At 40.5% G+C, this 15,554-nt stretch overlaps 1 protein-coding gene across 1 annotated transcript; it reads right to left on the bottom strand.

Moving 5' to 3' along the window:
* Positions 1-11,039: 11,039 nt before the first annotated feature.
* Positions 11,040-15,233, bottom strand: LOC147627808 (uncharacterized). Its single transcript, XM_086814782.1, has one exon. The coding sequence runs from the start codon at positions 15,118-15,120 to the stop codon at positions 11,311-11,313; it is 3,810 nt and encodes a 1,269-aa protein (XP_086670908.1). The 5' UTR covers positions 15,121-15,233; the 3' UTR covers positions 11,040-11,310.
* Between the last annotated feature and the right edge of the window lie 321 nt (positions 15,234-15,554).

The raw sequence follows: 15,554 nt of genomic DNA on the forward strand, positions 1-15,554 counted from the left end.
GAAAGAGTTAACCAAATTCTAGAGGATATGTTACGTTCTTATGTTAGTAAGAAGCAATCTAATTGGGAAGAGTACTTGCCCTTATTGGAGTTTGCCTATAACAGCTCCAAACACTTAGTGACTGGATTTACACCATTCATGTTAATGTATGGATTCCAGCCGAGATCTCCGATGGCTGTAGGCCTAGAAAAGGAGAAGATTCAATCTGTCAAGGATTTCCTTGAAGATATGAATGATATGCTCAGAGCCGCACGTGAGAGCATTCGTAGCACTCAGGATCGCGCTAAAACTTATGCGGATAAAGGACGTAGAAAGGTGACCTTTGCAAAAGGTGACTTTGTATTCCTTAAGGTTCCTGCGCAGTCAGAAACCATGAAAACGGGAAAGTGTGATAAACTTTCTCCGATGAGATATTGTGGTCCTTTTAAAATCCTTAAGAAGATTGGGGACGTAGCATATAAATTTGAGTTACCGGAGAGTTATCAAGTCCATCTGTCTTCCATGTCAGTAAACTGAAGAAATCAGTTCTCACGGGTTTGAGAACGCAGTTTCTCCAGAGATTTTGGTGGACTTGATAGAGCCACCAAAGATACCACATGAACCTAAAAAGATTATAGAGTATCGTGATAGACAAACCCGACATAAAGTGTACCAGGAGGTACTTGTTAAATGGACAGACAGGGATGAGGAGGCAGCTACTTGGGAACGCCGTAGTGCAATTTCCAAGAGGTTTCCCCAGTTTGTTTTCGAGGACGAAAACTCTTCTTAAGGGGGAAGTAATGTCACGTAGGCTGTAACGCCTGTGAGACCGACGGCGGCAGACCGCATGGCCAGACGGGGCTTTAGTGTCAACGCCTCGACCGGAGCACCGAGGACGTGGCCATCCGGGGTTCAGTGGGAGAGGACGCCCATGCGGAGTCATGGGCAGCCAGGCTAGTGTGGATGGCAGGCCACACACTATATAGCCTAGGAGATGAGGGGCAATCCTCATTCTTCCTCTATGGCTGGGTGGTGAGCCAGAGGCCGTCCCCTCTTGTGGTAACGCGCGTAGTGGTGTTACGGTGATCTAACAATATACATATATGTATATGTATATATGTATATACGTGTATGTGTGTATATATATATATGTGTGTGTGTGTGTGTGTGTGTATATATATATATATATATATATATATATATATATATATATATATATGTATGTATGTATGTATGTATGTATGTATGTATGTATGTATGTATATGTATATGTATATGTGTGTGTGTGTGTGTGTGTGTGTGTGTGTGTGTGTGTGTGTGTATGTATGTATGTATGTATGTATGTATGTATATGTATATGTATATGTATATGTATATATATATATATATATATATATATATATATATATATATATATATATATATATATATATGTATGTATGTATGTATGTATGTATGTATGTATGTATGTATGTATGTATGTATATGTATATGTATATGTATATGTATATATATATGTATGTATATATATATGTATATGTGTGTGTGTGTGTGTGTGTGTGTATTCTCTATCACCTTTCCCTCCCTCCCCTTCTTGGCCGCCTCTTTTGGGGCTGCCTCTCCTAAGTCTCATCACACCTCCCTCTCGGTCAACAGCCAGTGGGCCTGGTAGAAGGGGGTAAGGGTTAGGCCCTAACCCTCCCCTTCCCCCCCTCTCTCTCTTCCTTGAGTCTCCCCGCTTGTCGCCCCCCTTCCCTTCCCTTGCCTCTTTGCCGCCCCTCCCATGTGAGCGACTGGCCCACTCCCTCCCTCTTGGCCCTAACGCCCCTCCCTCTTGGTTGCTCCCTTGCACATTGTCCCTTCTTGTTTTATTTATATTTTACTATTTGAGTTTAGATTATATATTTATATATTTATCATTGATACAAATATTATATGTGTTAAATCTTGGTACATATGTATGTAGCATGAATATATGAATTAAGTATATTTTAAATATTTATTTAAATAAGAAATAGGTTCATAAAAAGTAATTAATCAAGAGTATACTTTTATAATTAGTATTTATAAAAGTTTAATATATATTTATATTAATAATATAGTAAATATATTACATTAACATCTTATTAAATTATTAAATTTATTATATTTATAATAATTTTTTATCACATCATTAAATTTAAAAAAATTAAAGGCTTTCTTTTTAGTTAAGGTTTTTTTGTTAAGGATATGAGATGATAAGTTTTTTTAATGATATCAATTACACAAATGTCAAAGGATAGAGAGGGATTGTGTTCTTGGTTTTATTCACAAAAATAAAGTAGAAGTAGGCAAAGGCATGGTTCTAGAAACATGATGTGCAATGAAAACTTTATCATTTGGCTTATAAAGTATCTGGTAAGATTCATCCTTCACTTCAATACTATATTATTTTATAGCAAAATTGTGAAAAGGTGACATTTTATGAATTATGCTTAGGTATTAATACAAGGATCAAGAAATTCTTTGAATATTAAAAGGTTGAAGAAAGAAACTCCGAATGCACCTATTGTGCCTCAAGAAAAAGTCCAATGAAAGAGACCCAAAAGTAGTATACAATAAGCAAGCACACACATAGAAAGGGCAAGGCCGATGATGAAGATAAAGAAAGGGTGCCTTTGCAATGATGCCAACAAAGAAGGCCTAAAAAACAAATCGCCTACAAAGAAGAGGATGAGGAAATTATGTGAAGGCCAAGAAAGAAGACACCAAAGGAGGTGGCACAAGAAGACAAAGATGAGTTAGATGTAGAGGAAGATGATGATGAGGTTGATATGGATAAAATTTTCATGATAAACTACTTCAGTTATCTTCAACTTGATCTTATACAAATAAAACACCATTGATTATCTGACGGTAAGTAACACATTTATGTATGACAAATCTAAGGGTGTTGGATCAATTATAATAAGTATAGACCACTCTTTTGAACAGGTGAAAAGATTAACTCCCCTACCTCCCATTCTACTTTGTCACCTAGTTTAGTAACCCTATATGAAAAAGGGCCCACTCTAGGTACTAAAGGTTATGCGTGGAGTATTTCGCGAATGGATATGTTAGGGATATGGAAATTTTTATTTTCTCCCTCAAATCATCCAAGTATCCTATTAGAGAGGTGCTTAATGCAAACAAGGATAGTTGGGATAATATATGGAAAGCAAAGAATAAAGAATTGGAAGATCAAATATAAGAATCCGAGTGGGCTTTCCTATCTGAGAAGATGATAAACGTTTGGGATGGCAATCACCGTCTTGTAGCCTAGATGGAGGAAATAAATAGAGGTAATACTCTATCAAGATTGACTAATTGATTAAGTTATAATAAATCAAGATTATATCCAATTATCATTTAAATAGAAAGTAGAGTACCATCCTTGTGTGGATATGGCTCTCTTGGATATAGAGGAAGAAAATGAGGGAGAGTTTCTCACTTATATCTAGATTGAATTGGTATGCCATTTTTTATTCATAATCTATATTGTTTGCTATTGTTATTCGTTATTTTTATTTTTTGCAGCTTAAGTAATGTCACTTTTATAAGATGAACGAGGCTGGCTACATTCCCTCAACACCCATTGATAAGATCTATCTTATTTGAGCACTGAAGAGACAGCAAATAAGGAAACCATACTCACACATGCTCGAAGTTTAAATAATCAGTGGATGTAGAGGTTTTTTACATAAGATCTATCTTATTTGAGCACTGAAGAGACAGCAAATAAGGAAACCATACTCACACATGCTCGAAGTTTAAATAATCAGTGGGTGTAGAGGTTTTTACAAAAGCAAAAATGAAGGGGGTGACCTTCTTGGTATAGTTGTCCTCTTCCAATCGTGGCACAAATTGTATTCGAGGTAATAGTATGGCAATTTCTGAAGTAATATAGAAATGCAAGATAAACATAATACATATTGCTTAATATGTAGGATGAAGACCTTTCTGCCCACTAGAGAGATAGACATATTAAAGGATTCTATCCATAGCAATAAAGAATTTGAAGATAGGTGGAGGAAAGCATACAACAAAAATGGTCCCACCTTGAAGACGCATCAAGGAAACTAGTTGTGGTAGCAAAGCCAAAAATAGGGAAAGATTGGTTCAAGTAAAATCTCTCATTTTATGTGATATATGTACATGAATTTTTACTTTTAAACTTGTATTAATGTAATATTTTAATGGTGATGCATTGTAGCAGATCAAATTAATTGGGATGAGAAGACAAATTGTATCAATGAGGAGCGACTCTATACCCTAGTTACCTACACATTGTCTAAAGAGCACAAATTTAGTACTTTCTCAGTAATGGTGTCTAACAAGAAGAAGAGGCTACGATGTTAAAAATTTCAGAATGTAAGATGTTAACTATGCTATATATTATTTAACTACATTTATGGTCTATTAGGTTTGATCCAATGCTCTATGATTTTGTTTATGCTTGTAGAGAGCACTTTCAATGGCGTATCTGGATGAAAAATGAGGTTCTATGGCATTAGATTCTAGAGTACGACATGAAGCTCATCACAGAAATAGAGGATGTTTACAAAGGTGAGGTTTCCCCAGTCATGTACAATGGGACGACACTATGGAGCCAAAGTGCTTACATTATGGTAGCTTGTTTAAGGAGTGTGTCTAGAAGATAAAAAGTGTCCAATCAATCGGAAGAGTATTTCACCATACAAGTGTTTACAAACTACATTATAGAGGGGGACAAGCAATATTTATTTGACCTTACATCCATTGTACTTGATGACAATGGCACACTTGTTGTCATCATGTTAATGTATCAAGTAACAAACATGTGCTCCAAGGCAAATGCAAAAGGATACAAAATAGGGTGCCTTCTCAGTGTACGTTGTAATACTAAAGTGGGGAGCATTCGTGGAACTATGGTGAGCCATAATATTTTTATGTTGTTTGCATGCTTTAATAATGTATGTTTGATCGCATTTGTAATACAACTGTGTCACTTGAGTAGGCATATAGTCTTATGTGTGTCCATTTTATAAGCCTCCTATGGGAGAGCATAAATTGGAGCATGCCAAGTTAGATTTTGTGTATAATACTAGCTTTCCTACCCTTTGGAAGAAATTAATAGATGGAAGGGTTTTGTGAGGTAAGACTTGAAGGAATTAAAAAGTACCCATTGTAGGAATGTATCATTTGATGGCACCACATTCACAGTAACATGATGGTGATATTTGTAGGAGGGATGCAATAAGGTAGAGAGCCATGGACATTGATTCTAAATACCTTTGTAAGAGAAATGGATTTAGTGCTTGGCTTATATGCTGGTGGAGGAGGTTCTACACAGGAGGCTCGTTCAAGAGGATTGTGTATAGTCTATGTAGCTCCAGATAAATAAGTAGTTAATTTGCTCTAGATAAATTGAGTTTGTAAGATATTTTTTACTTAATCTAAATTTGACAGCATTCAAAAGTTTCATGTTTTTTATTGCATGAGTGAAATTCATTTTCTTTGTCTTGATCTCTCTTTTAGTGGTATCATAAAACACTATCCCTCTGTCTCTCTGTGCATGGTGTAGTAGAAAACAAGGAAAGTGTAAAAAGATCATTCATAATTATGGACATGGTATAGTAGAAAAGAAGGCAAGTGTAAAAAGATAATTATGGACATGGTGATCGTGCTCCTTCCTTCTATTAACCGTCGAGGGGATGGAGGGAGAGGGGTATTAATTGTTGTCAATTCATGTGGTTTTTGTAATGATGGTATTGATCACTCTTGGACACTCACTCTCTCTTTGTCCTCTTTAATGTGAAAATCGTTTAAATGAATTTTTTTCCCAAAATAATGTGGTCTCTTAAAGTTAAGGTAAAAAAGAAAAATTGCAACAAGAACAAATGTCATACATAACTTGTCTCCATAAATGAACATAATATGTTGTGATTAGTGAGACGAGAGAGAGAGAGAGAGAGAGAGAGAGAGAGAGAGAGAGAGAGAGAGAGGGGGGGGGGGGGAAAGAGAGAAGGGAGAGTGAGACAAGAGAAAGAAAGAGAGAGAGAGAGAGAGAGAGAGAGAGAGAGAGAGAGAGAGAGAGAGAGAAAAGAGAGAAGGTAGACAATAGAGAGAGAGTGAGACGAGAGAACAAGAGAGAGAGAGAGAGAGAGAGAGAGAGAGAGAGAGAGAGAGAGAGAAGAGAGAGAGAAGGGAGATAGAGAAGGGAGAGTGAGTGAGAGAACAGATATATATATATATATATATATATATATATATATATATATATATATATATAGAGAGAGAGAGAGAGAGAGAGAGAGAGAGAGAGAGAGAGAGAGAGAGAGAGAGAGAGAGAGAGATGGTAGAAAGGAGAGATAACAGGAAAGAGAAAGTGAGAGAAGAAAGAGAAAAAAGAGAGAAGGGACAGTGAGATGAGAGAGAAAGCGATAGAGAGAGAGAGAGAGAGAGAGAGAGAGAGAGAGAGAGAGAGAGAGAGAGAGAGATGTTAGGAGGGAAAGAGAGAGAGAGAGAGAGAGAGAGAGAGAGAGAGAGAAGAGAGAGTGGAACAAGAGAGATATAGAAAAGGGGGAGAGAGAGAGAGAGAGAGAGAGAGAGAGAGAGAGAGAGATGGTAGGGGGAGAGAGAGAGAGAGAGAGGGAGAGGGAGAGAGAGAGAGAGAGAGAGAGAGAGAGAGAGAGAGGGAGAGAGAGAGAGAGATGGTAGGGAGAGAGAGAGAGAGAGAGAAGATATGTGTGTGTGTGTGTGTGTGTGTGTGTGTATACATACATACATGTACATACATACATACACACACACACACACACACACACACATATATATATATATATGTATACATATATATATATACATATATATATATATATACAAAGAGAGAAAGAGAGCGAGCAAGAGAGAGAGAGAGAGAGAGAGAGAGAGAGAGAGAGAGAGAGAGAGAGAGAGAGATGGTAGTAAATAGAGAGAGTGAGAAAAGAGAGCGAGACACATGTAGGGGAGAGAGAGAGAGAGAGAGAGAGAGAGAGAGAGAGAGAGCGTGATAAAAGAGAGAAAGAGAAAGATTGTAATAGATAGGGAGAGAAAGGGAGGAGCTAGGTTGGAGGAGAGGAGCTAGTGGGGTGAGAGGTGGTGGAAGGGGATGGTGTGGGGGGGGGGGAGGGGGGGGGAAGGGGGGAGAGAGTTAATTAGAGTGTTCAAAGTAGAGGGAGAGGTAGCCAAGAAAAGCTCCCTCCACCAAGCTTCCTCATTGACAACCCCCATAGAGGGAGAGGTAGCCAAGAAAAGCTCCCTCCACCAAGCTTCCTCATTGACAACCCCCATAGATTCTCTTTCTAAACTTAATCCCATGGCATGGTTTGGAAGTACCAATCCACGTATAAGGTTAAGCCTCTTAAGTCTATTGCATAGGACTGGAGTGAGTTCAAGTATTCTATGCATATTGTTAATTATATTCTATTCTATATGGTGGACTTTCATGCAGATTGTTAATGCGTGCAAACAAAGGATCTTGAATCAAAGAATTCATTAAGATTTGTGCAAGAATCAATGCAAAGAACTAGAAATGAACCTCTTGCTTCACGATGATGAGAATCCCATCATGATCTCTGAATTTTATACATATGTAGATAATCTAGTTGTGCACTCCTCACTATGACCAATTCACATGCAAACTGAAGAGTCGAATGAATAATAGTCAACCAAACACCCAAAAACATACATAGAGAAGTGGATTCTCTCTTGGGTTGTTTGCCCTACAAGAGGTGTAAACCAAGGTAGAGGGTTTTATTACTCATGCACTGACAAGCTACATAGAGCCACCTTCTCCATTGCTTACTGGGTGCTACTCACTACACACTCTCCACCACTAACTCACAACTCCACATAAGTTACAAACCCAATACCAATCCTACTCACAACTCCACACAAGTTACAAACCTAATACTAATCCTACTGATAGCTCCACACAAGTTACAAACCGAATACCAATCCCGCATATAATGTTCCAAGATCTCTCTGTGGTTGCACATACTTACACTCAACTCCAACTAAATGTTGTTACAAAAGCAGTTACAAGAATCAAGATCTATTGGTTGTTATAAGAAGGGAGTGGTAGAATCTTTCAAAAGGTGGCAGTTTGATTGTGTCCACCTAGTAAACATGTTACTGTCCACCCACCAGTAAACATTTTATTGCCCACCTAGTTCACCAAGTTGGCCAAGTTTACCTGGCTCACCAAGTCCACCAAGTCCACCAAGTTTACCTGGCTCACCAAGTCCACCAAGTCCACCTAGTTCACTAAGGTTCACAAGGTCTACCTAGTTTACCAAGTCCACTAAGTCCACCTAGTTTACCAAGTCCACCTAGTTCACCAAAAGTCTAGCATTAGCAGGGGAATCCCCAACCAATACCCCATTGATCGAGGAGATTAGAATAGGCACCAAACCCCAATTTCTCTAGGACTCTGCCATATGCTGTCTCCAAGTCCAATTGCAACATAATACATTTTTGACGTGTGAGGAGCAACTTCTTTGCCACTCGTAATAGAGTAAACGTTGTCATAAATGGATCTCCCTTTTATGAAACCATGTTGCATCTTGGCACCTTGAGATTGTTTGGGATCCAGCCTTGTGCCAAACTACACTCTATCTAGCTTGCATGAGCTATTAGAATATTACAAGTTGAAATAAGTATACCCCAGGTCTGAGCACCAATCCCCAAGTTTCCAACCATCCACAATACCTCTTTTGCTAACTAGGTCGGGTCATTACCTATTTTCATAGCCCATCAAAATAGCAACATCACTACATCCCTATAGAATCCTTGCATGTCTACATATGATCCTCCACCATATTAAAGTCCCCCCATACCATTCATATTCCAAAGCCAAGACCACATCTCACCTCTCTAGTTTGTTGTATGCAAATCATATATAGTTCGCCCAAAAGTGTGATCTCTATGTTGAATTCCCATTAGGATGGTTAGCTATCACGATGAGTTTAAGGGCTCTATTGATGGCAATCACAACCCCACTATATCTACTTTCTAACCCTCCAAAGTATATTGTTGAAACTTACTTTCTCTTACACCCTTTATGTAACATGTTTATTGAACATGTTATGTTCTTGGAGTGCCCATATAGCACACTTCTTCTTAGCTACATGTCCCCAAAAAGCATTAGGTTTTGTTTTGTCTTTCAACCCTTTTGCATTCCAAGATACTTCGTCGAATTTTCAGTCATTGAAAGAGCACTATTAGGTGCCATCTCCACCTCATTTCCTTGAGAGTCAAATCCCCCATGTTGTTATGAGAAGAGGATTGCCTTTACCTCTCCATCTAAGCTTTCAAGAGATGAACCCATGTAGTATCTACATTCTAGTCAATGTTGAGAAGAAGAGTCACTCTCATTGTCTTGTAAACAAGGAGTTCTTTGAATATATGGTAGAGGGCATTGCTCTCTAGTTGCTCTAGTTGTACGAGGCTTATGTGTACTAGCCTTTGGTGGACCAAATATAAAGCCCCATTTATTCATAAAAGTATCCTCTTCCCTCAACTTTATCAGAGGAGGAGTGTTTTTTCCCTTGCCCTTTCTTATGCATCTATCTTCAAAGAACTAGAAGGTATTCCATAAGATGCACACTTTGTTTGAGGCTCTACTTAGGGAGGGGGATCAATAGGAATATATAAAGTAGGCCCCAACTACTTAGAAAAAGAGCCATTGGCAAGGCATAAACAAGGGAGAAGGTTGAGAAATTCAACCCAGATTGGGTAGGCTTGCAACAAGCTTTGATTCACATTAAATAAGGTGTCCCAAGGGATAATATGAAATCATGAATCGAGGGGTTTTTCCTAGAGTCTTAAAAACAATGAGGGTTAAGACAACATTAAAGGACCCTTTTCCCAAGTGATTTTCACAAAGGCTCTAGGAAAAGATTTGTTGAAGCGTCATCTTTATCAACTTGGCATTGGACTGAAGAGATACTTCACCTATCTAGACATTAAGCAAGTCAGAAAACCATTTGCTTAATGCTCCACCCTTGTGTTTTTACAATGGGTGATGTACTCGATTTTGCAAAGCCCCCTATATGAGGAGTAGTTGTTGTGGTGACCGCTCGAACACCCCCACAAGATGAGCATGGTACATTGAAGTGTCATAATTTGTGCCGTGTATTGAAATGTTATAATTCATGATGTGCATGGACCAAGGAGGCCTTGTATGATTTTCTTATATGCAGCTTAAAGTTACGCTTTTGTAAGATCCAAAAATTCTTTTGGTAACATCCAAATACCAAACATAAACATCCTTCTATTTTTAATCAAACCTTCTTAAAGGACACTTGTGAGCATGTCACTTGTCAATTCAAGAGTTTTGGAACCAATGAAAAGCAATTCAAGAAACATTAGACATGAGGCAATAAGTAGGAGGCCTTGTGCTATACTTTATATAATTTTAGAAAAAGAGGGAGAATAATTGAAAATTTGTAAGAAAAAGACACACCTCATGTGTCCACATTCCATGCCCACATCATTTATCGATACTCTTCAACATTGTCTATCACTAGGGTTGTATTAAGTTGCATAATGGTAGCACAAAGGATCATGAAGATCTATGTGTGAACTTGATTAGGATCCCGACATATACTTCGTGAGCAAGCTCTTGTGCTAAAGAGGTGGTGATGTTATTAGAAAGGTTGCAAAGTGTCATTGAGGACATTCACTAGGGAAAAAAAGATCGTCTCTTTATTGAGGCTAATTGAGTGATCTTATTACCCTCACTAGAGCTAACCACTAGATGGATCAAGGTAATGGAGATTGCTTAGATATCAAGTGTGGACAAGAGGTTATCAAAAAAATATATATATATCATAATATACTTTACTAGCCCTTCCGATGGATTCAAAAGAACTCACAAATAAGGACGCACTCACAAATAAAGACGTAGCTAAAACAAATACAACCCCCATTCCCACTACACTCAAGCAGAAATCTGCCTCTACTTCATCGCAAGAACAAAGTTTCTCATAAACAGTGGCCGCAACACCTGTCGCAGCAGGTAGCAACAAAACCCTCAAAATTTTAGTTGAGGTTACTAACAGATTTAGAGATAAAAATTACTAGAAGAGAACGACCTCCTTAAGCACAAGGAGACATGATAATACTTGACTACAAAATTCTAATCCCAGGCTCTTGATGAGAGGATAGCTACAGCCAATGCTAATCCTATTGCAACTTCTAAACACCCCCAAAAATTAAAACTAGCATCTTTTGCGCTTGAAAGTAGACTAGATCAAAACAGGTTGGCAATCTTAAGAAAGATAGCAAGAGTTAGTTATCTAATCCTCGCATGTAAGACTGTATGCCTGCAAATACTATGGAGCTGGCAGCAGATATTAGGACCACTGGTAAAGCTAGCCTCACCAGCTTTGCTTTCTCGTCCATGAACACTTTTGCTCTCTGGGTTTTTGTTCCCATGCCTTTGTCTCCTTCACCATTTGCCACAGCTTCTGCCTTCTCCATAGACCTGGGGTTCATAGATCCTGCCTTCTTTTCAAGGGAAGATTTCTCCTCCATCAAACAGGACAATTGCGTCTGTAGAGATGCAATGCTCTTTTGGCCTCTGTTGGCATTATTTTGCATCTCAGACAATGATGCTTTCATAGACTCTAACTGCTCTTCCAAGGCCCTGCTCCTTGAATTAGCACTCTCCAGCGTACTTTCCATACTAGCTCTACCCTCTTTCTCTGATTTAGCAGCAGCAATGTGGGAAGCAAGGAGGTCATCTTGCAGGGACATTATCTGCAATTCCAGTTCATTTTGCCTGCTTGCCTTGGCTGCCATCTGTGCTTCCAATAATGAAACCCTTCTAGAAGCTTCATTGAATTGCCCTTCAAACTTTGCTGCCACACAATACTCCTTCTCTGCTTGAAGAGCTGCTGCCCTTGCAGCAAGCAACTCAGACTCTACATTCTTAACCTGTGACTCCAGTTGAATTTTCATTTCTTTGTTCGCTTCCATTTCTGATTCTAGCACTGAGATCTGCTGAGAATATTCGCACAGTTGGACCTTACACTTTGCAATCTCATCATTCTTAGCACCCCGCACACCATCCAGTGTTGCCTTTGCCTCTTTATCTGCTTGAGTAGCTGCATCCTTTGCAACAGTTAGATCAGTCTTCAAAGAATCTATCTTGAATTCCATTTCAATCTGTGTCTCAGTGCTAGCTTCCAGTTGGGTGCCCAACATAGAAATTTTCCCTGCAGCCTCAACCAGCTGCTCTTCAAGCTTATTGGCCTCTGCATTCTTGGCATCCAACATGCTGCAAAAGGCTGCTTTAGCTTCTCTTTCTGCTTGCAGTGCTGCATGTTGGGCAATGAGATCATCCTGCAAGGCCTTCACTTGCATTTCAAACATATGCTGCATTCCAGCCATGGTTTCAAGCTGAGATTTAAGAACAGGAATGTGCTCAGATGTTTCAGCCAACTGCTTTTCAAGTGTCATTACTGCTTCAGTCTTTGCCTCGATGCTGCTCTTCAAGATTTCATGAGCTTTCTCTAGTGCCTCAAAAGCCACGTTCTGTGTAGCCAAATTATTCTCCAAACCATTATGAGAGTCTTTCAAATCTGCATGCAATTTCTTAACGCTAGCAATCTCCTCCTCTTTCTTCTTTTCTTCTAATAGCAGGTGCCTGACTTTGTTCTCCTGGACTGTGATGCAAGACATCAAATGAGTGTTTTTTGCAGACATCTTCTTGTTTTCCAGACGAAGCTGCTCTATCTCAGAGTTCAGTTTTCTTTGGACAATGGTTAGAGAAGTCCTCTCGGCTTCCAATTGCTCGGAAATTTGCTGGTACTTATCGCTCAGGACAGAAAGAGATCCTTCGAGCTGAACCTTCGTAGCAGACAAAGCTTCATTTTCAGCAGAAACCCTACTTTTCTCCATGGCCATGTGGGCTGCTTCCTCTTTGAGAGATGCATGATCACTGGAGAGCTTCTCTTTATCAATCTGAAGGCGCTCAACCTCGCACTTCAAAGAAAGAATGCCATCACAGGCAGCCTTCTTCTCTTCATTGAATTGCTCTTGAAGCTTTTGCTGCTTCGAGCTGAGTTCAGAAAGTGTCTTCTCGAGCTTATCCTTCTCGGACAGCATCTTCTGTTTCTCTTCGACCATGTCAATTCTGTCAAGCTCCAAACTAGCTGTTTGGTTTTTAAGAGATGCCCCCTGCTCGACAAGCTTAGCATTCAAAATGCGAAGCTTCTCCACTTGACTATTCAGGGAAGAAATGCTTTCTTCCGCAGTGGCCATGGCTTTTTTCTCTTCATCCAACTCCTCCTTCAGAATTTTCTGCTTTAAACTTAAATCAGAAAAGGCACATTGCATTTCAGTCTTCTCGGCGAGCATTGCCTTCTTTTCCGCAGTTAAGGAAGAAATGTTTTCTTGGGCTGCAGCCATGGCCTTATTCACTGCATGCAACTGCTCCATCAGAGCTTTCTGCTTCACATCAAGGTCAGAAAAAGCAGACTGTACCTTGTTTGTTTCAGCAAGCATTGCCTGCTTGCTCGCTGACAAGAAAGCAATGCTTTCTTGAGCTGCATCTGTTGCCTTCTGCTGGGATTGTAGCTGCTCGCCAAGCTCCTTCAGCTTTGATGTCAGGCATGAGATGGTACCATCCAACTTCTCTTTCTCTGCAAGCATTATTTCCTTCTCTGTGAGCAAGGTACTCTTCTCCATGCCAGATCGAGCAATCTCATCTTTCAGCAAAGCTATTTCCTTGGCAAGCTTCTCCCTGTCAAGATGCAGCTGTTCGGCATTACTTGCAACTCTGCGAAGGCATTTTTGAGCTTCTGCGACAGACTTTCGCTCCCTTGCAAGCTGCTCGCTTGTCTCCTGCTGCTTCTGGTTCACCCTGGAAAGTTCCTTGTGCAGATTCTCAGACTTCAAAGCTAGCATCCGTTTCTCTTTAGAGAGAGCACTCACCTCAGAAGCCATGCGGGAAGTCGTCTCTATCATAGAGTTCATTTCGAGCTCATGCTTGATTATCTCTTCTTCTATCTGCACTCTGAGAGAATCAGCGCTAGAGTTGCTGCCTTGCAAATGCTCTTCTACAGCTTTGATTTTAGCTAATGCCTCGGCAGAGATGCGAGCAGCTTCCTCTTTCAGAGAGGTCACTTCAGACTCATGCTTTCCCCTTTCTTTTTCCATCTGCACTCTCAAGACATCTGTGCTGTGGAAGCTGTCCTGCATTCGCTCTTCCATTGCTCTGCTCCTAGCATCTACTTCTTCCTTGTAGACGTTCTGCTGCTGAATCATCTCCTCTTTTGAAAGATGCAGCTCTTCAAGTTCACGGATCTTAGATTGAAGCTCATCCCTGGCATTTGATGCAGCCTCCTTCTCTAAAGTAAGAAGCTCAATAAGCTCTTTCTCCTTCTTGCACATTACAGTCAGTGCACTTTCTGTCTCTGCCTTCTTTGCTAGAATTTTCTGCTTCTCTGCAAGCAAGGCATCTCTATCAAATGCGAGGCGAGTTGCTTCATCTCTTAATTTAACCACCTCTTCATCAAGCTTCTTGTTGTTAAAACAGAGCTTTTCAATTTCACAGTTAGCAGAGAGCAGATGCTCTTCAAATGCAGCCAAAGCTTTTTTCTCCAGCACCAGTTTCTGATTCATCTCCGTCTGCATAATCATTAGTTCCTGGGATGTATTTTCCTCCCGTGCAAGAGAAGCAGAGAGGCGTGACTGCAGCTCATCCTTAGAAGCAATAAATTCCTTGTTCTCTGCCGTCAGGTGAGCGACTTCTTCATTGAGAGAAGACAAATCGAGCTCAAGCTTTTGTTTGTCTGCCCGCAGGCCAGACTCGAGCTGGAAGAGCTTCTCGCTGGTTTCAGACTGGGACGCCCTCAGGGTTGAGACTTCTTTGACAAGGGCGGCGTTGAGCTGCATTAGGTTGGACATTTTGGCTTTGACAGTGAGAGGCCTGTTGCGATTGGCTATGGGACCATTGACATTGAGCTCTGAGCAGCTGCGCTGCGTGTTGTCGCTTTGGCAACGAACAAGGCGAGGAGAGAGGGGCTCGCCCACTGAGGCATTCTCCTTCTCGGAGCGAGAAACGGTGTTGCGGCTCTTACTGCGGAAAGGCATGGCGAGAGGCGAGAAACAGAAAGCTGCACGAAGTGAGGAAGGAGCTCGGGGCTGGGCAGCTATGGCGTCTCGCTTCGAGCAGAGCAGCTAAAGGGGGTTCTGTGAAGGAGGAAGATTGGGGTGGGGGAATAGGGGCTCTGGGGGGCTATGGAGATGGGGAGGGGGGGGGGAACAGAAGTTTTGTGTGGGAGCAAGGGGGGGGGCGGCGGAACAGCTGTGGAGTGGAGCTGTCTGAAAGTGGGGAAGAAGAAGCGTTTTGAAGGGGAAGATCGCCCACGATGCGCATTCAAAATGGTGGAAACGGCTCTCACTCTCTCTCTCTCTCTCTCTGCTACCGAACGGCCCACGATCTCTTTACTGCCCACCGTCATCTTGTGTTTTTCGACAACCGGCGTATAAATCGATTTTGGCATTTTTCCCCCGCTTGAAAATTT

Source organism: Cibotium barometz, chromosome 20 (genome assembly GCF_041138505.1).
Source record: "Cibotium barometz isolate CiBa-2024 chromosome 20, ASM4113850v1, whole genome shotgun sequence".
NCBI classification, from domain to species: Eukaryota; Viridiplantae; Streptophyta; class Polypodiopsida; order Cyatheales; family Cibotiaceae; genus Cibotium; species Cibotium barometz.

Excerpts from the sequence above, each read along its gene's own strand:
- LOC147627808 (XM_086814782.1), bottom strand. The coding sequence starts at position 15,120 with ATGCCTTTCCGCAGTAAGAGCCGCAACACCGTTTCTCGCTCCGAGAAG.